We start from the raw sequence: 26107 nt of genomic DNA on the forward strand, positions 1-26107 counted from the left end.
CAACTATCTTATTAAATCAGGGACCTCAATGAACCCAGTACCGTGCACAGCAGGAGTGGTAAACCATGGATCAATTTCTGAAATGCTTTGCAACTTCACACTCCGTACGATTTATCAACACTGATACCAGAAATGTGGCATGCACAGAATATTGGAAACAAATCAACCAGAAAGATTGTAATGGAGACTTAGTTTAAAAAAAATACCTTAATAACTGTAAAATACTTCAAGAGGATCTGAATCTGAGGAAACATATAAATTACTGTTTTGTTTTTGGTCTTTGTACAAAGCCTAAATATTATAGTTATCGCTAAATCAATAAAGTCAAGAATCAGAAAGAGTTGGTTTGCAATTGATGCTCCTGTGCCAATATTAAAATGCAGGTGTTTCACAGCACTAGTATAATACATTTCTATTCTGGAATACCTGTATCTTCTTCACATTAAATTCTGTATGTTGCTTATTTTTGGTGTATCTCACCCAGATCAGATTAGCAAAACTGAAGGACAGCAAAATCAAAAATGGAATTCGCCATTAGAACAACAATGTATTAAAAATATAATCTTTCATGTGATAAATGTCATCTCTTTCTTCAAATCTGACTTCAGATGTCTGAGGAATTTTACATGCTCATAAATCCCTCATTTGGCTTTATCCAAATCATAAAACACTCCCTGAGAAAATAATTAAGATGGAGGCCAAAAAGAGAATAATTGCATCTAAGGATCTCATAAAATAATTTCAACAAATGATAATTACTTAATCATCTATTTAACAATTCATAAAGACAACCTTAAAACTCAACATCATCTTTAATTTATTCTCAACTAAGCCTTGAAGGGCATCATCATTTACTTAATTTGATTTCAGTTATCCATCTTCCTAGGGAGTATAAAGTATTTCTGGTTTCTCTCCAACTTCTACAAGAACTTAAACCAAATCCTCCTATAATACACCACTTGGGAATTTTCCAACTTATTTTAAAGTTCAGGTATTAGTAATTACAAAACCACACCTTAGAGATCAGACCATAAAGGACATGTACTTTTATAGGCTAGCTTCAGCATTGCCCAGTAATTGCATTTCACAAAGATAATTAAGTTTTGTCTTTCAAGAAATCAAAAATCCTTCATGGTGTTACGCTAATGTCAGCTGTTTAATAGTACACACAGATATATTTGTATCTTTATTAGAAAAATACTAGCTGTGTTTGTTTTCAAGGTTAGTCAATCAAGTGACTCTAATGCAAATAAATAAAGCACCCTCTGCCGTTCTGCTTTTGTTAATAAGAAACCATGAACTGAATGACCTGATATAAGTAGTCAGCAAAAGAATGTGGAAATAAGGTCACTAAGAAACAAACATAAGACAAAGTCAACGTGGTTTTATGAAAGGGAAATTGCGTTTGACAATTCTGTAAGTATTCATTGATAAGGTAACAAAGTAGATCAAAAGGAATTAATGGTATATCTTGATTTTTTTTTAAAAAAAATTGATTATCACAATCTAAGGTAAAACATCAATAGAATACAGAATAAAATATTATAGTTACATAGAAAATGCAGTTCAGGTAGATCACAAGGTGCAACGATGCCGCCAAGTTGTGATGTCCATCAATATTTCACTTCAAATTTAATTGTATTTTTAGGTTCGTAGTGATGTTTTTGAGGACAATGCTGGTTTAAATTTAAGGACAGGAATGAGGGAGAGCAATGGAGATGCTGAAGAGTGTGCTAGTGACAGTGAAACCATTGGCTTGCTTTGTAACATACTGTTGTAGGTGCACCCAACCAAACAAGAGGGCATTGAATGTAATTTCTGAATTGTGCCTTCAAGCCAACGGAGCTGTTTTCTGAGCAGTCTGGAGGTGATCCACTCCAGGCAGAATATCCAGATTCTGAACTACACTAATAAGCAAATGTGTCTATATTATACAGGACATTGGAACCACTATAAGGTTTAGAGCGGCGGTTCCCAAGCGTTTTTATGCCATGGACCCCTACCACTGACCGAGGGAGTCCATGAAACCCAGGTTGCGAACTCCTGATTTACAGGGAAATGAGGCAAACATGAGCAGATGACTATAGACTATAGACTATAGAGACCAGTTTAGTTGGGAACCTCGGTTGGTATAGACCAGTTGGGCCAAAGGACCTGTTTCCAAGCTATATGACTCAATATACTGAAGATCAATGAGTCTATAAATACCAATATCACTGAATATCAGAAAGACATTAAACTCCATCTTATTTGTGACGGTCACTATCTGCCATTCATGTTACATAAATTGGCCGCTGATAGTTGAGATCAGATAAACTTGTACTCCTTCCCCTCCCCCCCTTCATTTTCTGACTTTTGTCCCCTTCCACTTCAGTCTTGAAGAAGGGCCTCAACTTCAAATGTTGAGTGTTTATTCACTTCCATAGTTGTTGCATAACTGCTGAGTTCCTGCAGCATTTTGTGCGTGTTTCTCAAGATTTCCAGCATTTGCAGAATCTCTTGTGTTCATGATAGCTGGACCTAGGATGCTTATATTTTACATTCACAGATAAGTGAACAAAGATAAGTAGGCTTTTACAATTTATCTTAAAGTACCACAGAAATATTGAAGCTAACGATCGGATTTTCTTATTGAAAAAAAGAAAGCAGTCCCACTAGAATCTTGGTGAGATAGACAGAAGCTTTAGGTAGTGAACTAATTTCACATCTTATTATTATTTAGATGCTGGCTAGTATTTGGCAGTGTGTTTGAAATTATGTAAAATCAAATTAAGATGGATTAAAGATTTATTTTTACATCAACATTTAAAACAAAATATTTGTGTTTTTTTAATTCCATTTTCTGCATGAATTTCATTCACTTATTTTGGTTGAGCTAAGTTTTGATAATATTTTCATTAGGTCAATAGTTCTATCATTTTACAGACCTTATTGGAATGCGTGCTTAAGTTCATGATGCACCATCTGTCTAATGTAAATTAAATTGAAATGTGTTAACTTGACTCACATGGTTGTGTTGTGAGAACAGCCTGAAATGTATATTATATGCACTGCTGAGCAGATTACTGTGCACAACAGATGCATAAATGAATTGATAATACTGTTACAGCTAAAATTAAGACAATAGAAGCTAATTTTTTATTATAATGTTAATTTTCAATGACTAGTATCACAAGGGATTGAGTGATGAATGGCAGGCTACTAAAATACAAGCCACTGAAGAGTAGAAAACTCTGAATGTACTCACCTGTAAGAATCTCAGTCTGTCTAAGAAGTCACGCATGTAGCTACCAAGTGGCTTGAGACTAGGATATGATTTTTTCATCCACATCGCTGGATTTTTTCCTGTCAGCATACTCTTCACCACCTCTTCCAATTCAGCTGACATCACGACGAGTCCCTAAATGACAGCAGAATATAAAATGCCAAATTAACAAGATTTTGCACAGGTGTCTAACAAAGGAGAAAACAGCACTTAAAAGTAGCTGTCTGTAGATGTCATTCATTGTAAATAGTAAAAATAAACAAAGTAAAAGGACTGGAGTAAGACATAACTTCTGAAGTACATTTCACCATCGAATTAGATTAAGGTTAACCTGTAGATTAGCTCAATTTATTCACCTTCTTGCTCTTTGCATTACGTTCTCACTATCAATCTCAGAGTTGAGTTACTCCAGACATTGCTAAATAAACATAACATTAAAAACATTCTTATTGTTATTAAAACATCGTTTTTAACATTGAAAGCTATATTGGTTAAATCTACATTGGTATCAAATAACTGAAACTATTGCATGAGTTTTATGTCATCTATAGTGACACATGTTGGGCAAGGATAATGCCACTCTAGGCAAACAAACTATATACAATGCTTTATGCTTGGTTTCTTTGGAAATGGGATACTTTACAAATGTACCTTAGCCGATATCTTGAGTAATAAAAGAAGCTTACAAACTCTAGGTGAAGAGCAGAAAAGGGCCATTTAATTATTACCCAGGAGAGACAGGAGATAGTAAAGCCGTGAAAGGTGCATCCGATTGAAGATGCAAATGGAAGAAATTTGTGAGAAGGAGGCAATTCCAGGGGACTACCTCAACATAAACAATGGGAGTAGGAGGAGCAGCTGCCAACCCAGTTTAGCAAAAAGTAACGTTAAGATTGATGTCATGAGGCTTTTCATGCTCAGATTCATTAATATCCAGAAAGAGTTCTTGGGCAGTTATTTTCAAAAACAGTAAATTTGTATAGAAATGTTTAAAATGTAATTTTGCATAGAAAGGTTAAAAATTGTAATTTTGTATAGAAAGCACTTGTATAATATTGACAGCATGGTGGACCAAATGATGCACTAAATCCGGTAATTCAGTTAAAAGCATCACAAAGCATCAAATGCATTGTTAGAAAGAAGTCTTTACTATATTACAAGTTATGATTTCCAAGATTCACCATTTTTTTCACTTCTCTGTGAATTGTTCTGATTACACTAGCTCTTTGAATAAACATTATTACACTCTTCTGATTTGATAGAAAGCTACAGATTTGAAAAACTGGAATAAGTTGAATTGTAATTGTATCCCTGTAAATTGAGAGATATACAGTATAAACTTACAAAACATAAGAAGTCATTACATTTCTTATGAGACAAAAGACATTTTGCCTCTAAGGATAGTATAATAACGTGAAACCTTATTTTGTGTTTGATTGTTTGCTCTTGGTTTATGTCAGCATTGTTATCTTGAGAACTCTCTTAAACACTCTTGTGTTTGACAAAGAGGTACAGTACTGTGATTCATTTCAACACTTTGGAACTCAAAAAGGTAGACAACTTAAATTGTCTCAATGATGAAAATAAACATTTACAAATCTATGTTTTTGTTTAAAATATGCAATATGTGAAAAATTGGGGATGAAATAACCTTATACTCAGAGTGCCTAACTCCTAAATAATGAATGAAAAACATCATTTTATGCTCTGATACCAGAATATGCTTTTTAATTAGCTTTTAATTCAGACTGATTTTATCAACAACTACCACTTTAATCATGAGCTCACAGCTTACATTGTTTCCAAATATCTCTGATGATTAGAGTCATTTGGAAACTTGGAGGAAATATTAAAAATAATGCAGCAAATAGAGTATTATAAAATTATAACATTAAAAATATGAAAATGCTATTAATTGAAAACATTAATTAAAATTTAAAAACACAATGATGTAAGATAAATAAACAAAAAAACTAACTTCAGCTTTAGTTCTACCCATTGTGTATTATTGTAATCCTTTGCTTTATGTTACAGTATACACTTATATTTGCATTCTTTAACCCATTCAAATTTATCTTGAGGACAGATTCAGAAAGAAAACACGTCAATACTGCCATTCATTTGTTTTTGAAAATTATCCCATTTCAATTAGTAAAATTTAATATATTGAAAAACAGAGAGACAATGTTTGCATGATGCAAGCCAATTTGAGTCCTGGCGTTGTCAGTCCATTGGGTTATGAACTCTGAAAATTACAGTGTTTGTAAATATGAAGTCTAACCTTAATAGCCTTCTGTATGTTGATGCAGGATTCCCTAATTGTTCTGAGTAATATGTTAAAACGACCCATCTCTTGCACCAATACAGTGTTCATGCTTTGGTTGTATGTTGTTGGGTATTTCCTCATAGCTGCCTCAATGTCAAAGTCTGCAGGCAGCCTACTAAGGATATCCGTTGAAACCTCAAAAACAACCTCATCGGTTGACTTTCCAGCTGTGCCAGTGGTTCGAGACTGTAAAAATAAACAAAATTAGGGCCATCAAAAATGTCTTCACCTTTAAATGGTCCAAAACGTAATAATTAGTAACTCTGGAAAGCTTAACAAATCTTTCAACTGTGGTAAAAGAGAATTGAACAAAATCAAGTCAAGAGCAACATTTCTGATTGGCTCTGTGTATTTTAAAAATACTTATCAATACAGAGCTCTTCTAAAAAACTTTTTTCATTGTAACTATTCACTTAGAAATCTATAATGGATACACACTCAGTGGTCTCTTTATTTGGTACTTCCTGCACCTAATAACATGACTATTGAGTGTATGTTCATGGTCTTCTGCTGCTGTAGCCCATCCACTTCAAGGTTCAATGCGGTATGGATTCAAAGATGCTCTTCTGCATACCACTGGTGTAAAGCATGGTTACTTGAGTTACTATCACCTTCCTATCAGCTTGAACCAATCTGGACATTCTCCTCTGATCTCATTCATTAACAAGACATTTCTGCCCACAGGAATGCTGTTAACTGGATTTTTTTTCTGTTTTTTGCACCCCTGTAAAATCTAGAGACTGTTGTGTGTGAAAATCCCAGGAGATCAGCAATTCCTGAGATACTCAAACCATCTCATCTGGCACCAACAATCATCTGATCAACGTTACTTAGATCACATCTTTCCCATTCCATCTGCAGCCACATATAATTCCAAAAGTCATGCTTAGAGGCATCTTTTCAGTCTTCAAACATTGCTTTTGGAATAAATTAATTTCTACCAGTAACTTATATTTTTGTATCTTCCTGCTGTACAAATGTTTTTCTGTTTACCTTATTGGCTGTCACAATACAGTTTTAAGCACCCACTGTGGCCAGCAGTTAGTCTGATAAATTTCAAATGATTGAGCAATTTTTGAAGACAAGACATTGAAACAGAATTGGGCCACTTGGTCCTTTGATATTAAATCATGTAAGATTTGTAACCTCAATCCCATTCTCCTGCACTCTCTCTGTAACCTTTGATACCCTTACTAATCAAGAACCCATCTTACACTTTATTCTCCACAGTGTTACAAGCCCACAGTTCGATCCTGGGACAGTGGGATGATGTAATGGTCTTGTGAGTGAGGTGATGTAATTGTCTCATGAAGGCATGTTCCAAATGGTATAAAAAAACAAGGCCCACCATAGTGTGGGGCAGTTATATTTCTTTATTCCGCTGCGTAGAGTTTGCTGCCAGGTGGTTAGAGAGTTGCCGCCAGTTTTTGATTATGCAGATTTATTGTTGAGAGACAGAGAGGGAGGGAAGACATCAACAATGTCACAGAAACCAAAGGATTTGGGCAAAGTCAATAACGTATGGTTCAGCTTCGAGATAACTGACAGGCTGGATTCGTTCGTAAATAGTGGCATGCACGTTTGAATTAACCTCTGAAAGGTTGGGAGATTTGTGCGATATTCACTCCATCGAAAGGTCAGTTATTTTAAGAAGCTTTATTTCTTGGTGATCGCCTCAGAGAAGGTATTTCCTGGCTGTACTCTGCATCGACAGATACGTCATTTCTTCAAAGAAATCGCTTAAATTGTCACTTCAGGAAGTCCTCCTCTCTTCTCACTTACATCGTAAATCACTTGGACTTTCAAATTGACCACTTTAAGACTGTGTTCGAATTTACCGCTTTAAGAACTGTTCCTAAGTTCAGCGGTTTGTTAAATTGCTGTATAGCAGTTAACTTCCTATTAAGTTATTTGTTTGTTTACTTTTCTAAGTTTTGAGTAGAGGTTAATAAATATCAGTTTGTTTATAAACCCTGACTCATTTAATATTCAATGTTGCTGCATTCGCAACAACAGATTTGCTCAACTTGCTGAATATTTCCAGCGTTTTCTGTTTTGAATCAAAATAGTCTCTTTATAAATGAAAATCTACTGATTATCATATGCAGAATACCTATCCTTTTTTAAAGATATTAATCAGTCAGTTACTTGTCTTCTGATAGTGATATTGCAAAAGCAGAAGCTCAGTTATGATCTTCTAAAAACCAGTTTGATTTAAAATATGCTCTAATCCACTTTGAAGTATTCATGGAAAACTTTACTCCACCTTCTGCCTGTCAATTTGCAAAGCCAACTGTCCAAGTTAGGCTCTGGATATTTATATCACCTGAAAGTAAATGTCAATGTCTATATTATTTGTTAGATATAATTCCTGAGGATACACAAGTTTTCAAAGTCCAAAACCTATTTCTTCCAATATATCTGCAACTTCTACAAATGCAATTGTATACATAGCATGAAAACATGTATGTATCCATTACTTAAGGCCATGCCTCAGAAAGGCAGTATCCACCAATAAGGATGCCCATCATGAGGACATGCCCTTTTCATATTGCTACCATTAAGGAGAAGATATCGGAGCCTGAAGACATACAATCAACATTCTCGGAACAGCTTCTTCTTCTGCTTCAGCATCAGATTTATAAATGAACCATGTAGACCACCTCACTTTTTTGTGCTTTGCTGCACAACTACTTTAATTTTAATTATATATATTTCTTACTGTAATTTATAATTTTGTATTATGTATTGGACTGTTCTGCTGCCATAAATCAAAAAATTCCACAACATACTGTATGCCAGTGATGTTAAACTTGATTCTGATTCTATTTTTTAAAATAGTACATCAATTAATTTAATTAACATTTGTATTTGAGATATTAAAACATTAATATATGTATTTCAGAGATAAAACATGGCATCACTTTCCTGCTATTTTTTGTTTCTTTTGTTCCTGTCTGCCACGAATAACTGAAATATTTCTTGTTCAGATAAATCACACTTTAATAGCAGCAACAATAACATCAACCTAGACTACAGCAGTAGCACTGTGGAATTATTTTTCAGAACAGATAACAATAAAGAACACTATTACACCAATCAATCATCATTCAGTTAGAGCAAATGATTCATTACATCAACTGTAAGCTGAACTCACCAACACAAAGTACTTTCCATTTACTGTCAAGTGGATAATTGCGAACTATGATGTAGCCTGATTCAGAAATCCATTACTCAAATCAGATTTTATTTTTCTGAAGGAATGAAATATATGACTATTTGAAAATGAACTGTATTTATATAATTTACGTTTATGTTTTCTCAAGATCCTGCTGTAAGGTTTACACTGCACCTGTGCATATATGTTTCTATGCATATGACAATAAACTTCACAGAAATATAACAAATCCATTTATTGTCATGAATTAGAAAAGTACTTTGGACTTTAATAAAATTCATTCAAGTATTTCCATATAATAACCAACTAAAGAGGGCATTTCAGGTTCACACTGAAACAGTAACTTGTGCAATGTTTACAGACCCCAACCCATAAAATGTCATGAGTTATGATTTCCCCATGGATGGCACACCATCCACACTTCCTGCTGATGTATCCCATTTCCCTAAACTTATTTTCTAATCTAATCATGTGGTCCAAATGATCCTGGAACTCAACAATAAAACTGAGAGGAAGCACAGCTTTATGAAACATTATCAGGCCACAGAGTAAGGGGAGGAAAAGCCCCAATTATAAAACCACTTGACAGATAGCAAAGCCCCTCCCTAACCTTGCTGACTTTTAAAATGGTCAAGCATTTTGCAGAATCTATAAACATTTAAAACTATTATAAATATAAATAACAACAGAATACTACAATTTTAAAGAAATTTTAGAAATTAAATAAAATCAACATAGCTAAATGATTTAAAATATTGTGGTAATTAGGTTTTTTAAAGTCTTCCTCACAGACAAACTAGTATTAAGGAAATTAACTGTCTTACAGATCTTTTACCAGATCTATTCTTGTGGTAAATCTTGAACATATCCTAGTACAAATTCTAAGGCTTTGCTATCGACCTACATGCCAAGACCACCAGAACAATCATCAGCAGCTTATCTAGTAATTTTAGAACTTCTGCATTGCCTTAATCATCCCAAAAGTTGTTAGCAGTTATGCTGAGAAATACTGCTTTTTCAATGCAGAACTACTAGCAAAATCCTACAAAATTTGAGCCAATAAAAATTAACTTACAATTAAAACTGGATTGTTTAACTACCAATGAAGCAATTGCCTAAAACTGATCCCTTATTCAAAGTTTAAGATTAATGATAAGATAGTGAATCGAGTCCTTTCTCATGATTTTAGAGACAACATTTAGTTTAAGGCTTCAGTGCAGAATTAATTGTCAGAGATGCCATTTCACAGATGTAGTATTAATCCTGCCTGGCCTCTAATGCAAACATAAGACCACAAGACATAGGAACAGAATTAGGCCATTCAGCCCATTGAGTGTGCTCCACCATTCCACCATGACTGATTTATTATTCCTTTCAACTCTCTTCTCCTGCTTTAAATATATCCAATGACTTGGCCTCCACAGGTGTATGTAACAATAATTCCACAGGTTCCCTACCCTCTAGTTAACGAGATTCCTCCATCTCAATTCTAAAGGGACATCCTTCTGTTCTGAGGCTGTGCCTTCTGATCCTTCACCACTACAGAAAACATCCTTTCCATGTCCACTCTATCTAGGCCTTTCAATATTCAATAGGCTTTAATGATATCACCCTTCATTCTTCTAACCTCTAGTGAGTATAGGTGCAGAGCCATCAAACGTTCCTCATACATTTCATTCCCAGTATCATTCTCATGAACATCCTCCAGACCCTCTCCAATGGCAGCACATCCTTTTTTTTAGATAAAGGGCCTAAGACTGCTCACAATACCCTGACAAAAGTGTGCTCTGACCAATGTCTTATAAAGGCTCAGCTTTACATCCTTGCTTTTATATTCTAGTTCTCTCAAAATGAATGCTAATATCAAATTTACCTTCCTCACCACTGACTCAACCTGCAAATTAACCTTTTCAAGAATTCTGAAGAAGGACTCCCAAGTCCCTTTGCACTTCCAATTTCTAAATGTTCTCCCCATTCAGAAAATAGTCTACAATTTTATTCCTTCCACCAAAGTACATGACCATACACTTCTGTATACTATTCTCAATCAGCCACTTCCTGGTCCATTCTCCTAATCTGTCCAAGTCCTTCTTAAAACTCCTTGTTTCCTCAACATTACCCACCCCTCCAGCTATCTTTGTATCATCTGCAAACTTAACCACCAAGCTTTCAATTCTGTCACCCAAGTCATTGACATATAACATGAAAAGAAGTGGTCCCAACATCGACCCCTGCGGAACCATTAGTCCCCAGCAGCCAACCAGAGAAGATCATCAAAAATCATAAGGAATTAAATAGAAATTATTACTGAAACCAACTATGTAGACCCTATACATCAGCAGTAGTTCTGAGTCCATTAAACCGACGGAATGCTATTTTGCTTGTAAAATCCAATCTTTGATCAACTATTTAACCTACTTTTAAGGTGTCTGCTCTGGAGTCTCAAGAACAGTCTCAATGCTTTATAAACAGCTTCTTTACCTTTGCCATCAGATCTATAAACAGTCCATGGAAACTATCTTGCTCTTCCTCTATTGCACTATTTATTTATTGTACATACTAATTTTTTATGTTTTGCACTGTACTGCCAGAAAACAACACATTTCACAACTTATGTTCATGATAATAAACAATATCCTGATTCCGATAATGAATTTTTATGTTTAAAACATTCTTGTCCTCCATTTCAATCTCCTAAATTACTAAAAAGTGTTTTCTTCACATGATCATTTAATGACCTTCAACTCATATGGGAGAATGACGAGGTAATAGACAGGAGCTACAGGAAGGTAGTCACCCCTTGCTTGCAGGAGACAGGGAACCGGGTGAGTGTCAGGAGAAAGAGGGGACGTGCACAGCCAGTGTAGAGTATGCCCCTCAATAGTATAGAGCTTCGGATACTATTGAGGGTGATGACCTACCAAGGGGAGCCACAGTGACCAGATCTCTGGCACTAGGCCTGGTGCTGTGGCTCAAAAGAGCAGAGAGGTGAAGAGGACTGCAGTGTTGATAGGAGATTCCTTAGTTAGAGGAATAGAGACAAAGTCCTGCAAGTGCAAAAGAGACTCCCAAATGGTACGTTACCTCCCTGGTGCCAGGATCAGGAATGTCTCAGATCATATCCATTGCATTCTCAAGGGCGAGGGTGAGCAGCCAGAAGTCTTGGTACGTAATGCCACCAATGACATAAGTAGACAAGGTGAGGAGGTCCTGAAGAGAGATGTTTAGGGAGCTAGGTAGAAAGCTGAGAAACAGGGCCTCCAGGGTAGTAATCACTAGATTGCTGCCTGTACTACGTGTCAGTGAGGGCAAGAGTAAGATGACTTGACAGGTGAATATGTGGGTGAGGAACTGGCCCAGGAGGCATTGGGATCTCTTCTGGGGAAGGTACAACCTGTACAAAAGGGACAAGTTACACCTGAACCCAAAGGGGTCAAATATGCTTGCAGGCAGGTTTGCTAGAGTTCTTTGGGTGGGTGTAAATTAATTTGGAATGGGGATAGGAACTTCGGTGATAGTCCTGAAGATAAGGCAGCTGGTTTACAAACAGAGGCAATGTACAGTGAAATTCCTAGCAAGGAGAAGCTGATGATAGGGCAAAAAAGGCAGACAAAATCTAGAAAGGTGAACACATGTCTAAAGGTGTTATAGTTGAATACACACAGTGTATGGAATAAAGTCAATGAATGTAGCACAGTTACAGATTGACAAATATAATGTTGTAGGCATCGATGAACATTGGCTGGAAGAAGATTATAGCTTGGAACTTAACGTCCAAGGATACATATATTATTGAACCGATATACAAGAAGGCAGAGAGTGTGGTGTGGTTTCGTTAGTAAAAAATGAAATTAAAATCATTAGAAAGAGGTGACGTAAGATTGGGAAGTGTGGAATCATTGTGGATAGAGCTAAGGAACTGCAAGGGTAACAACACCCTGTTGGGAGTTATGCACAGAACCCCAAACAGTGGTAAGGATGTACTCTATAAGTTACAACGGGAGGGCAATGTTACAATAGTCATGGTGGATTTGAATATGGAGGTAGATTGGGAAAATCAGGTTGGTGTCGGATTCCAAGAGGTGGAATTTCTAGAATGCTTATGGGATGGCTTTTTTGAGCAGCTCATGATTGAGCCCACGAGAGTGAGAGCAATTCTGGGTTGGGTGTTGTGCAATGAACTGGAATTGATTGGAGAGCTTAAGGTAAAAGTAGCCTTAGTGGCAAGTGATCATAACATAATTGGATTCAGTCTGAAGTTTGAGAATGAGAAGCTAAAGTCAGATGTATCAGTACTACAGTGGAGTAAAGGGAATTACAGAGGCATGAGAGAGGAGTTGGTCAGAATTGATTGGAAGAGAACACTGGCAGGGATGACAGCACAGCAGCAATGGCTGGAATTTCTGGAAGCAATTCATAAGGCACCGGATATATACATCCCAAAGAGAAAGGAGTATTTTAAAGGCAAGATGACTTGACCATGGCTAACAAGCGAAGTCAAAGCCAACATAAAAGCCAAAGAGAGGGCATATAATAGAGAGACATTAGGGGATTGGAAAGCTTTAAAACACCAACAAATGGCAACTAAAAAGGTAATTAAAGTAAAGATGGAAAACAAAAGTAAGATAGCCAATAAAATTAAAGAGGATCACAGAAGTATCTTCAGATACATGAAGTGTAAAAAAGAAGCAAGAATGGATATCAGACCATTGGAAAACAGTGCCGGAGAGGTAGTAATGGAAGACAAGGAAATGGCAGATGAACTGACTAAGTATTGTGCATCGGTCTTCACTGTCAAGACACTAGCAGTATGGTGGAAGTTCCAGGTGTCAGGGGTCATGAAGTGTGTGAAGTTACTATCTCTAGAGAGACGATTCTTGGGAAACTGGAAGGCCTTAAGATAGATAAGTCTCCTGGACCAGATCGTGTACACTCCAAGGTAATGAAAGAGGTGGCTGAGGAAATTGTGGAGGCATTAGTAATGATCTTTCAAGAATCACTAGATTCTGGAACAGTTTCTGAATACTGGAAAATTCCAAATATCACTCCACCCTTCAAGAAAGGAGAGAGGCAGAAGAAAGGAAATTATAGGCCAGTTAATCTGACTTCAGTGGTTGGGAAGATGTTGGGGTCGTTTGTTGAAAGATGTGGTTTCGGGGTACTTGGAGGCACATTATAAAATAGGCATGGTTTCCTCAAGGGAAAATCTTGCCTGACAAATCCATTGAATTTCTTTGAAGAAATAACAAGCAAGATAGACAAAGGGGAATCGATTGATGTTTTGTCCTTGGATTTTCAGAAGGCCTTTGACCCTTCTGAAATGGCCACACATAAGGCTGCTTAACAAGCTATGAGCCTGTGGTATTACAGGAAAGATTCTAGTATGGATAAAACAGTAGCTGAATGGCAGGAGACAAAGAGTGGGAATAAAGGGAGCCTTTTCTGGTTGGCTGCAGGTGATTAGTGGTGCTCCACAGTGGTCTGTGTTGGAACCAATTCTTCTTACATTGTATGCCAGTGGTTTGGATAATGGAATTGATGGCTTTGTTGTGAAGTTTGATGATACAAAGAGAGGTGGAGAGGCAGGTAGTTCTGAAGAAATAAGGAGATTACTGAAGGATTTAGGGAGATTACTGAAGGATTTAGACAGATTAGGAGAATGGGCAAAGAAGTGGCAGATGGAAAACAGTGTTAGGAAGAGTATGGTCATGCACTTTGGCAGAAGAAATGAAAGGGATGACTATTTTCTAAATGGAGAGAAAATACAAAAATCTGAGGTGCAAAGTGATTTGGGAGTCCTTGGGCAGGATTCTCTAAAGATTAATTTGCAGGTTGAGTCAGTGGTGCGAAAGGCAAATGTGATGATAGCATTCATTTCAAGAGGACTACAATAAAAAAGTAAGGATGTAATGTTGAGATTTTATAAAACACCAGTGAGTCTCACTTACAGTACTGGGTGCAGCTTTGGGTCCCTTATCTTGGAAAGAATGTGCTGAAACTGGAGAGGGTTCAAAGGAGGTTCATGAAAATGATACCAGGATTAAACAGGTTGTCATATGAAGAGTACTTGATGGCTGAGGCTGTATTCACTGTAATTTAAAAGAATGAGGGGTGACCTATTTGAAACCTGTCGAATGGTGAAAGGCCTTGATAGAATGAATGTGGAAAGGATGCTTCTTATGGTGGGAGTGTCTAAGACCAGAGGACACAGCCTCAAAATAGAGGAAGATTTAGCCAGAGAGTGATTAATCTGTGGAATTAGCTGTGGCAGCCGTGGAGGCCAAGTCTTCATGTATATTTAAGGCAATGTATTGTTGATTGATTCATGATTGGTCAAGGCATGAATGGATATTGGGGGGGGGGGGCAGAGGCAGGAGGTTGGGGGAAATGCAGGAAATTAGGGCTGTGAAAAAAATGGATCATATCTATGACTCAACAGGCCAAATTGCCTGATTCTTTTTACCATTGACCAGAAATTCAACTGTGAATTTGGGTATCTAGTGATGAATGATTCATTTTCTCACTATATATTTTTTTAAAACTCAGCTATAAAAAAAGCCAAAAGATGAAATTTTCTTCATTTGCTCCAGCAACTTTCCAGAAACTTCACACCCTTCTGGATAAAGTTGTGTGCTTCCTTAGTATCCTGTGCATCATTCCAGAGGTTTATTCCCTCCCAACAGCAGTGCAATGAAACAGTAACTTTTATTATATTTGCATCACCATTTGCATGTACCATGAATGGTGGTGGCATCCGTCAGTCTCAAAAGACCATGGATCTGCACCTGGATTGTATGGGAGACTGGCAGTTGCCCAAGCTGCAGGCCTTCCCCTCGCCACGCCACCGATGTTGTCCAAGGGAAGGGCACTAGGACCCATGCAGCTTGGCATCAGTGATGTTGCAGAGCAATGTGTTAAGTGCCTTGCTCAAGGACACAGACACAAACACATTACCTCAGCTGAGGCTCGAACCAGTGACCTTCAGGTTACTAGTCTGATGCCTTGCCCACTAGGGCACGTGCCAACCATGAATAAATACAATTCAAATAGTCACCTAGACTTCTCCAACAGGGCCACACAAAACCCATTAAATTTAACACCAAGAAGACAGGGGCCATAGGCACACAAGATTAGTACCATTTGTGAGCTTCCTTTTAAGTCACACTTTATATTGGCTTGGAAGCATGTCATGATTCAGTCATCATTGTTGGGTTGACATCCTTGATCTTCCTCTGCCAGAGAATCACGTGAGTACCTTCACAGCAGCTCACCACCATCTTCTCGGCACCAGTTACAGTTGGATTGCAAATGCTAGAGATGGCTAGTTCCCCCTCCCCACCAAAAAGATAAATTCAATAAAATTAGAATTAATAGAATGATTCTTAACATAGAACATAGAAATCTACAGCACATTACAGGCACTTTGGCTCACAATGTTGTGCTAGCCATGTAACCTATTTTAGAAACTGCCAAGAATTTCCAAATCACATAGCCCTCTATTTTTCTACGCTCCAGGTTCCTGTCCAAGAGTCCCTTAAATACCCTATTGTATCCACCTCTACTACCATTGCTGGCAGTGTATATACACACCCCCCCCACTGTGTGTGAAAAACTTACTTCTGTCATTCCACCCCCCCCCCCCCCCCCACCCACTGTACCTACTCCCAAGCACTTTAAAATTACGCCCCCTTGTGTTATCAGCCCTGAGGAAAAGCCTCTGGCTATCCACACAATTAATGAATGAAAATGTAGAGTGGTGTTTAGTGAGCTTACAGATGACACAAAGGTTGATTGTGTTGTGGAGCTGCTGTAAAAAGATACAGCAGAGTTTAGACCAGTGACAGATATTGACAGATAAATTGAATAAAAGAGTCTATTCTGAGTAGATGTGATGTGTTGCACTTTGTGAAATCAAATACAAGGAGGAAATATATGGATAATGGCAGGACCCTTAACAGCACTGATGAAAAGAGGAATCTTGTAGTGCAAGTCCATAACTCCCTGAAAGTGCTCCCCCACACAGGTTGAAAAAGAAGGCATATTGCATGAGAGCCTTCATAGGTCTAAACATCAAGTACAACAATCTTGGAAGTCATGTTGCAGGAATATAAAAGATTAGTTAGGCCACACTTGTATTGAGTATTGTGTGCAGTTCTGGTTGGCCCATTGCAAGAAAGGATGTGGAAGCTTTGGAAAGGTTGCAGAAAAGGTTTACCACGATGCTTGCTGTATTAGAGGGTATAAGAAAAGGTTCATTACAGCTGGGTAGTTTTCCCTAGAGTGTGGGGAGATCTGATAGAAGTTCATAAAATTACCAGATAAATAGATTGGTAGACAGTTCAAATCACAGGGGGAAAGTTTAAAGTTTTTTAAAAAAGATGCCACAAGAGGTAGTAATGGAAGCAGAAATGATAGCGTCGCTTAAAGGGTTGTCATATAGATACACGAACTATGCAGGCATTGGAGGAATATGGGTCAGAAGAAACTTAGTTTAACTTGACATCAGGATTGGCATAAATATTGCAGGCTACTGTAAATAGCTAGCAACTATTCCCATTCAAGTTTTATCCTCAAAGCTGTCTCCATCTGAGTATCATGATTCACCAAATATTGAGGTGATATTGATCAAGGTGAGCAGAGAATTTAATATAAATCTGGCATAAAAGTGTAGGTTTTGAGATTTTAACCTTTCGTCAGCCATGTATTGAAAAATCAGAGTTTATAAGCTCATTAATTTCCTGCTGCTTTGCTTCAAAACACAAGATACAGTATATTGCTGATAGTGAGAAATCAGAAAACTACTCCATATTGTAACTTATGCCCCAAAATTAAAGAATGAATGATTGAGGCTTATAGTATGTTTCAATGTCTTTAAATAACTTCTTAAAAAAACTCTTCAGTCCATTCTGTTGAAAATTAAATATTGGCCAAAATGGCATGAATAGCTGCTCTGCTAAGCAAAGAAATGAGGGTGTGCCAATAATTTCTCTAGGTTCATTTGAGAGAACCGATGAGCCTTCTGGTTCACCATCTTGCTCAAAAGATGACATGGATGACAATCCAGCACTCTCCCATTATCACACTGACTATTATGCTTAAGCCAACATTGTAGATCCTGACCCCCAACATCTTGACTCAGAGCATTAAATTAAATTGGCATTTAACTTTAGCTTAAGCTGGATGCGCTGCAGAAACAGTACCGAGAAGCAGAGCTGCATAGAGATGACAGACTAGCTTACATATTTAATTCTGAATCAGATCTGCTCAAGTGCAGTATTAAATTCCCAGCAACAAGGATACTCACAGAATACAAATAGATATATTTGGAGCTCATAGAAAAGCTATATATTAAAGTACCATAGATGTATATGGTACTTTGATATGTAGCTTGAAGAGAAGGGAGTGGTCCTGATAAAACCTGCTGAGACCTGTAGTGTAAGTAAATCATTTTACTATTTTCTTCTTAATGGCATGGAGGAGCCAGAAAATCTTCAGGTCCACCTTTCAGGGCAGTATGCAGGACCTTAAAATTTCCACTGTTTGGAGGTGCCTTTGTTAGGAATGATTGTGTATGATAGTTTAGTTCTGAATAATTATTAAGTTACAAGCCACTGTTTACCCTTCCCAACCCCTTACCCTTACTAAGGAGATGACACAAAATTTCACCAACATTTATTGCTAATTGGCCAAACTCATTTGGTCATCAATTGGTATAAGGTAGACCAAGGAAATTCAGATATTAAAAGCTCCACTCTGTTCCTGAACAGAGGCTGTTTGCTTATCACATTGTGGTGAACTATGTGCCTGTCGGGACACACCCCTGCTGACTGCTCCTGTGGCTCCTCCCACTGGCCCCTGTATAAAGGAGATCTGCTGCCTGACGCTCGGCCTCAGTCTCCAAGACATTGTATGATAGACACTCACTCCTGGTTCCTTCTTCCAGTCAATAAAAGCTGATATCTCGCCTTACGTCTCAGTGTGAGTTATTGATGGTGCATCACACATTCATCAGGTTTGATTTTCTGCCAGTCCAAGAGTCTTCTCTAAACTTGTTCTGCCTGTTTTTTCACTTTTTGGCAATCTTTCAATCTATTCTTATTCCTGGTACCTGACCAGATATTTAGGAGCTCTTATATATCAGCATAGCAATGAATTTCTGAAGGTCCTTGCCAAATTTAATATAGTTTCCTGTTTATGTTTGATGCTTGTTTGAACAGCTTAATGGCAAGTTGTACTTAATTTTTTAGAAATCTTTCTGATTTGAACTACAGTTGGTAATTTCAATCCTGTATAGCAGGAAAATCTATGGGAATAGTATAAGTACCAGTTTTAAAGGGCACCTAATTTAACTTAACAGTACAAATCAAGCCAGATATAAAATAGATCAGTGACCTTTGGATCTACTAGAAAGCAAATAATTAAAAAAAGACACTAGACTGGAGCACACCTGCTGCTCCAGAAATACTATTCACAATCCCTATAGCTTCTTGTTTATAAAACAGTCTTTATCATTAGACCTTCACACCCAAGAGTCTGGCAATGTCTGACCAGTACATACAAAATGCTGGAGGAACTCAGTAGGTCAGGCAATAATAGACAATAGACAATAGGTGCAGGAGTAGGCCATTCAGCCTTTCGAGCCATCACCTCCATTCAATGTGATCATGGCTGATCATCCACAATCAGTACCCCGTTCCTGCCTTCTCCCCATATCCCTTGACTCTGCTATCTTTAAGAGCTCTATCTAACTCTTCCTTGAAAGCATCCAGAGAATTGGCATCCACTGCCTTCTGAGGCAGAGCATTCCATAGATCTACAACTCACTGGGTGAAAAAGTTTTTCCTGAACTCCATTCAAAATGGCCTACCCTTTATTCTTAAACTGTGGCCTCTGGTTCTGGACTCCCCCAACATCGGGAACATGTTTCCTGCATCTAACATGTCAAATCCCTTAATAATCTTATATATTTCAATCAGATCCCCTCTCATCCTTCTAAATTCCAGTGTATACAAGCCCATTCGCTCCAATCTTTCAACATATGACAGTCCCGCCATCCTGGGAATCAACCTCGTGAATCTACACTGCCCTCCTTCAATAGCAAGAATGTCCTTCCTCAAATTTGGAGACCAAAACTGAACACAATACTCCAGGTGTGGTCTACCAGGGCCCTGTACAACTGCAGAAGGACCTCTTTGCTCCTATATTCAACTCCCCTTGTAATGAAGGCCAATATGCCATTAGCTTTCTTCACTGCCTGCTGTACCTGCATGCTTACTTTCAGTGACTGATGAACAAGGTCAGCTAGATCTCGTTGTACTTCGCCTTTTCCTAACTCGACTCCATTTAGATAGTAATCTGCCTTCCTGTTCTTGCCACCAAAGTGGATAACCTCACATTTATCCAAATTAAACTGCATCTCCCATGCATATGCCCACTCACCCAACCTGTCCAAGTCACCCTGCATTCTCATAACATCCTCCTGACAGTTCACACTGCCACCCAGCTTTGTGTCATCCGCAAATTTGCTGAAGTTACTTTTAATCCCTTCATCTAAATCATTAATGTACGTTGTAAATAGCTGCAGTCCCGGCACCAAGCCTAGTCACTGCCTGCCATTCTGAAAAGGACCCGTTAATCCCTACTCTTTGTTTTTCTGTCTGCCAATCAATTTTCTCTCCATGCTAGTACCCTACCCCCAATACCGTGTGCTCTAATTTTGCCTATTAATCTCCTATGTGGGACTTTATCAAAGGCTTTTTGAAAATCCATTATGGAGGGAAATAGGCAGTCAACGTTTCAAGACTGGAAAAGAAGAGACAGAAGCCACAATCAGGTGATGGGTGAGGGGGAACAGTGCAAGCTGACAGATGACAGGTGAGATCAAGTCCTCCATCATTGTATGTGTTGATCTAGCTTTCCAACATCTACAGAATCTTAAGTTGAACAGTAACCTAGACTTGCACACAGGAGTGTAGAAGGTCCTCCCTTGCAACACCTTTGACAGAAGGCAAATATGATTGGGGGGGGGGGGAGAGACATTGTCCATGGAAAAAGCTGCCATTGATATTTAATTTCCAATGTCTCTGATATTTCTAAATATTCAGAGATATTAAGAACCATCAAAATTAATGTAAATATTAAGTATATAGAATACAAATTAGTTAAATACATAAAATACTTCAGTAAATAAAAACATTAAAAAGAGCAAGATCATTTATTTTCAAAAAATTAATTTACCTTTCCCTTTGCTCTCAAAACTGCGTCTAGAAAAACCCATCGAAACCAACGAAACCAATAGGTTTTTGACACTAGGGAGTCCAGCAGAAAGGCAGTCTCACAGATTCAGTATCCCTCCCCAAACCTGTTAGTAAGTGTTGAACATTCCAGGATTTACTTCAGACTGAAAGGCTGAAGCCTGGTTGTTCCTTTTGGACTAGCCCTGCATAACCAGCACAACTCATCCCATAATTAACTTGTACATTCCAGTAGTGGGCATATTATTTTCTAACAGATGACTGATAAGTATAGCACCTGTATTATGTCTGGATGTATGTAATCAGACCTGTCACTCCCATTACATGGACTACTGCACATGTGCACAACTTGACTGCTCAGTCTATATAAATAATAAATTTCAGAAAAATAGCAGTTTATTTAGTTATGATTGTGATAATGGATAGAAAGATATATTAGTAACACTATATGCAATGTTAGATAGTTTACAGTAAGTTGTAATTTTATCTGTAATATGAATGAAAAGCATTCATTATTTGAGCTAAATGGTAAAGCTCTCTGTTGCACCCAAGTTTCGGAGCAGGTTGTTTAGTATTCTTTTTGATATTTCCCACAACACTGAATATTTAACATACAGTGGCACGCAAAAGTTTGGGCACCCCTTCTGTTACTGTAAACAGTTAAGTGAGTAGAAGATGAACTTATCTCCAAAAAAAGTTAAAGTTAAACATGAAACATTCTTTTCAACATTTTAAGCAAGATTAGTGTATTATTTTTGTTTTGTACGATTTCAGAGTGGAAAAAAGGAAAGGAGTACCACGCAAAAACTTGGACACCCCAAGAGATTTGAGCTCTCAGATAACTTTTACCAAGGTCTCAGACCTTCATTAGCTTGTTAGGGCTATGGCTTGTTAACAGTCATTGTTAGGAAAGGCCAGGTGATGCAAATTTCAAAGCTTTTTAAATACCCTGACTCCTTAACCTTTGTCCCAACAATCAGCAGCTATGGGTTCCTCTAAGCAGCTGTGTAGGACTCTGAAAATTAAAATAAATGATGCCCACAATGCAGGAGAAGGCTATAAGAAGATAGCAAAGCATTTTCAGGTTAGCCATTTCCTCAGTTCGTAATGTATTTAAGAAATGGCAGTTAACAGGAATGGTGGAGGTCAAGTTGAGGTCTGGAAGACCAAGAAAATTTTCTGAGAGAACTGCTCGTAGGATTGCTAGAAAGGCAAATCAAAACCCCTGTTAGACTGCGAAAGATCTTCAGGAAGATTTAGCAGACTCTGGAGTGGTGGTGCACTGTTCTATTGTGCAGTGACACCTGCACAAATATGACCTTCATGGAAGAGTCATCAGAAGAAAACCTTTCCTGTGTCCTCACCACAAAATTCAGCAACAGAAGTTTGCACAGGAACATCTAAACAAGCCTGATGCATTTTGGAAACAAGTCCTGTGGACTGATGAAGTTAAAATAGAACATCTTGGCCGCAATGAGCAAAGATATGTTTGGAGAAAAAAAGGGTACAGAAGTTCATGTAAGGAACACCTCTCCAACTGTCAAGTACGGGGGTGGATCGATCATGCTTTGGGTTTGTGTTGCACCCAGTGGCACGGGGAACATTTCACTGGTAGAGGGAAGAATGAATTCAATTAAATACCCGCAAATTCTGGAAGCAACTATCACACCATCTGAAAGAAAGCTGAAGATGAAAAGAGGATGGCTTCTACAACAGGATAATGATCCTAAACACACCTCAAAATCCATAATGGACTACCTCAAGAGGTGCAAGCTGGTTTTGCCTTGGCCCTCACAGTTCCCTGACCTGAACATTATAGAAAATCTGTGGATAGACCTCAAAAGAGCAGTGCATGCAAGACGGCCCAAGAATCTCAAAGAACTAGAAGCCTTTTGCAAGGAAGAATGGGTGAAAATCCCCCAAACAAGAATTGAAAGACTCTTAGCTGGCTACAGAAAGCATTTACAAGCTGTGATACTTGCCAAAGGGGGTGTTACTAAGTACTGACCATGTAGGGTGCCCAAACTTTTGCTTCAGGCCCCTTTCCTTTTTTGTTATTTTAAAACTGTAAAAGATGGAAATAAAAAAGTAATCTTGCTTAAATATTAAGGAAATATTTCATCTTTAACTTTATGCCTTTTGGAAATCAGGTCATCTTTTACTCACTTAGCTATTCCCAGTAATAGAAATTTTGACCAGGGGTGCCCAAACTTTTGCATGCCACTGCAAGTTATGAATATCTAAATCAAAAGAGAATTTCTTGGAAGTTACAATGTAAAATTATCTTTAAAACAAGACAACATATTTTATTGCAATTTTGTTAGAAAAAATGTAAAATGAATTGACTATATTAAGCAATCTGCCAAGCAATTTTGCAACTATATAAGAAAGAGGATGAAGCAACCAGAAAAAAATTGGATATCAAGACCTTATTGAAACAGAATCACCATACTGTACATTAGTAGCAGATCCACACAGCTCAAGTGGTTATGTTGGGCCCACCCATCTATTAGCAGAAAGCCATGTACACAGGTAATGCCAAAATAGTGAAAGGGAAAGGGGATCTAGGCAATAAGCTACCAACCTCATTTTGGTGAACTTGTCATTCCAGTAGTACCAATTTAGTCAAGTCACTATCAACCCCTGCTTTCCTTTAAATCATGATCATTTCTTCTGTCTTTTGCTTGACATTTCACCAGTGCAGCAAAAGGACTACTTTCATATTATCGATAATAGACATGGCATTAGAAAGGACAGTTCTTGTATGCTTTGTTCATGCATTTTTACATAATCTAGTATATACATAATATCATCCAGATGATCCTTTGTAAGACCAATAAAGCAAATTCCAATGTACAGTAATTGCTCTACTCAGTTCAAAACTTCAGTGTTCCTTATTTTATTCGAACTACAGAAAGCATCTGAAATACCTGAGTAAGTAGGATACTGTTGAACAGAGTTTGGGTCTCAGATTGATCTTTCATGATATCTGCATTGGTGTGCATTCCGAATATTTCTGGTGTTGGGTTCAAAGGAAGGCCCTTAGTGTATTCAATGTAGCTGATGTACTGTAAGGAGGTTAACAGGTTTATTAGATGACTATATTTCAGTACAACTTTCAATTTTTTTTTACTACCATAACTTAAATAATTATTCTTCTAAAAACTTTCTAAGTATAAAAAAGGGAATTTTTTTTTCTAAAGTGATTTCATAATAATATACCCACAAACAATAAGAATTTTCTTTACCTCTCCTTCTGCAGGTGGATAATAAATACCACTTGAATCAAATGTGTATTTTGGGTTTGATGTAATTTCTTTGTTGTAGAATTTATTAAGGATTGAGCGCAGCGTGCGCCGGTCCCAGTCATCTGTCACTCTGCCGCCATAGTTACATTCACCAGTCATGTATCGTAAAGCATCAAGAGGGATTTCCTGAGTAAATGAACACCTGCAATTGAGTCAACTGCAAGAAATCTAATTATAACAAACCAATATAAGGTTACTTATAACACCTTACATTTTCAATTTTTTTCTGTAGATCATAATTGATTTTAAATATTGGCAGATTATGTAACAGGACACTCCTTGAGAACTGACAATTTACTTATCCTACGTATTTTGTATCACTGATGAGCTTGGACAATGTATAAGGCTATTATCTGAATTGCCACAAAGCTGATTTCAGCTTATAAGTTTTGAGAGGGGATTCAAATAATTACAAAAAGCTAGCTTTACCACAATTCAGTTTTGTATCAGTTTTAATCAAAGGAAAAAGGAGAATCATTATAAAAAAAATCAATATTAAGTTCAAGTTCACATTTAACTGTTATTCAAGCATATGTGAATATCCATGAATACAGCCAAATAAAATAGTGTTGGGCCAAGACGCAAAACACAGTATCAACAGTCCATACACAGCACAAGGCATATAGAACACATACTGTCTAAGATAACAAGCACATATAAGATATCTGCAAAATACACACAAAAAAAATCTATAGTCCAAGACCCTAAGTCCATGGATGTTGCAGCAGTCTGCAGTTGAACACAAGATGGCTTGTCTTCTATCGAGCAAACACTGGGGAGCAGCACCAAATCCAGCTTGGATGCCATGCCACACTTGGAGTGCAGCGACTCCAGTGCGGCTGTAAACAGGCAACACCATGGCTTGAGGCCTTGTTCTTGCTATGACTCAGCTCTCCCCAACCCCCTACACCCGCTAATATACCAGTGAATCAGACTTGCAGCATTCCATATTAACTATGTCCAACAGGGCCTCGTGATCACTCGCTGTTCAAACTGCACACTGTCTTCACGCACTGACGCCTCTCTGACGCAGGCAGCAGCACGATCTGCACCAAGTCCAGCTCCTTCAGTTCCTCCACCAATGAGCAGCTTGCTGATGGGGTTTACCTACAGTACTTTAAGGTCTTAATGACCAACAGTGTCTTGTGATCATAAAAAATACATTTAAATAAAGACAGCACCACCTTTGGCTGGCCCTGTAGAAGCCACTGCATATCAGTGGTTTACTGTCTTTTTTTTTTTACAATGAATTCAGTTCTCATCAGTTCTTATAGAATGGTTTAGTTGTACATTGGATGTACATTTGGCTCTCCTTTTCGGCGAATTCCACCAACCGCGAATCGCAAAAACCCAGAAGTGCTCTTCCAGCACTTGTTGTTCGAGCATGTACAGTTTTTTTTCCCTTGTCATTATTCCCTAAACAATGCAGTATAACAACTATTTTACATAGCATTTACATTGTATTAGATATTATAAATAATCTAGAGTTGATTTAAAGTATACGGGAGGATGTGTGTGGATTATTGTGGATCGGGAGCGAAAAAAATCGGAAGTTCTCTTACTAATTAAGTCAGAACAGCTACATCCGGTATTATTGTCAGTTAGTCAAATGTTTGTCTTAGTATATAGTAGATATTTTACCTTTCTATGCATATAAAACACTTAAGAACGTATGTTTCATCGCCCGGCTCAGGAACCAGTACTGAATTCGATCTAGTGACGAGTGCACTCTCCACTGTGTCAAGTTGATATGGAGGATCAAAAACCCAATAATTA

At 37.7% G+C, this 26107-nt stretch overlaps 1 protein-coding gene and 1 long non-coding RNA gene across 3 annotated transcripts in view; one reads left to right on the top strand and one right to left on the bottom strand.

Moving 5' to 3' along the window:
- Positions 1-26107, bottom strand: part of dnah7 (dynein, axonemal, heavy chain 7) — a 269206-nt gene that overhangs the window by 31917 nt on the left and 211182 nt on the right. The window contains exons 58-61 of the mRNA XM_059966905.1: positions 24272-24457; positions 23954-24091; positions 5547-5777; positions 3248-3400 (exon numbers count right to left, since the gene is read on the bottom strand). Of these exons, the coding sequence (XP_059822888.1) occupies positions 3248-3400; positions 5547-5777; positions 23954-24091; positions 24272-24457 (708 nt within the window). The remainder of the gene's footprint in view (positions 1-3247; positions 3401-5546; positions 5778-23953; positions 24092-24271; positions 24458-26107) is intronic.
- Positions 1312-26107, top strand: part of LOC132392690 (uncharacterized) — a 52819-nt gene continuing 28023 nt past the window's right edge. The window contains exon 1 of one of the 2 annotated variants that reach the window (XR_009511623.1): positions 1312-1416. This is a non-coding gene — a long non-coding RNA (uncharacterized LOC132392690). The remainder of the gene's footprint in view (positions 1417-26107) is intronic. The other variant, XR_009511622.1, reaches the window with a different exon arrangement.

Source organism: Hypanus sabinus, chromosome 4 (genome assembly GCF_030144855.1).
Source record: "Hypanus sabinus isolate sHypSab1 chromosome 4, sHypSab1.hap1, whole genome shotgun sequence".
In the NCBI taxonomy this organism is placed as follows: Eukaryota; Metazoa; Chordata; class Chondrichthyes; order Myliobatiformes; family Dasyatidae; genus Hypanus; species Hypanus sabinus.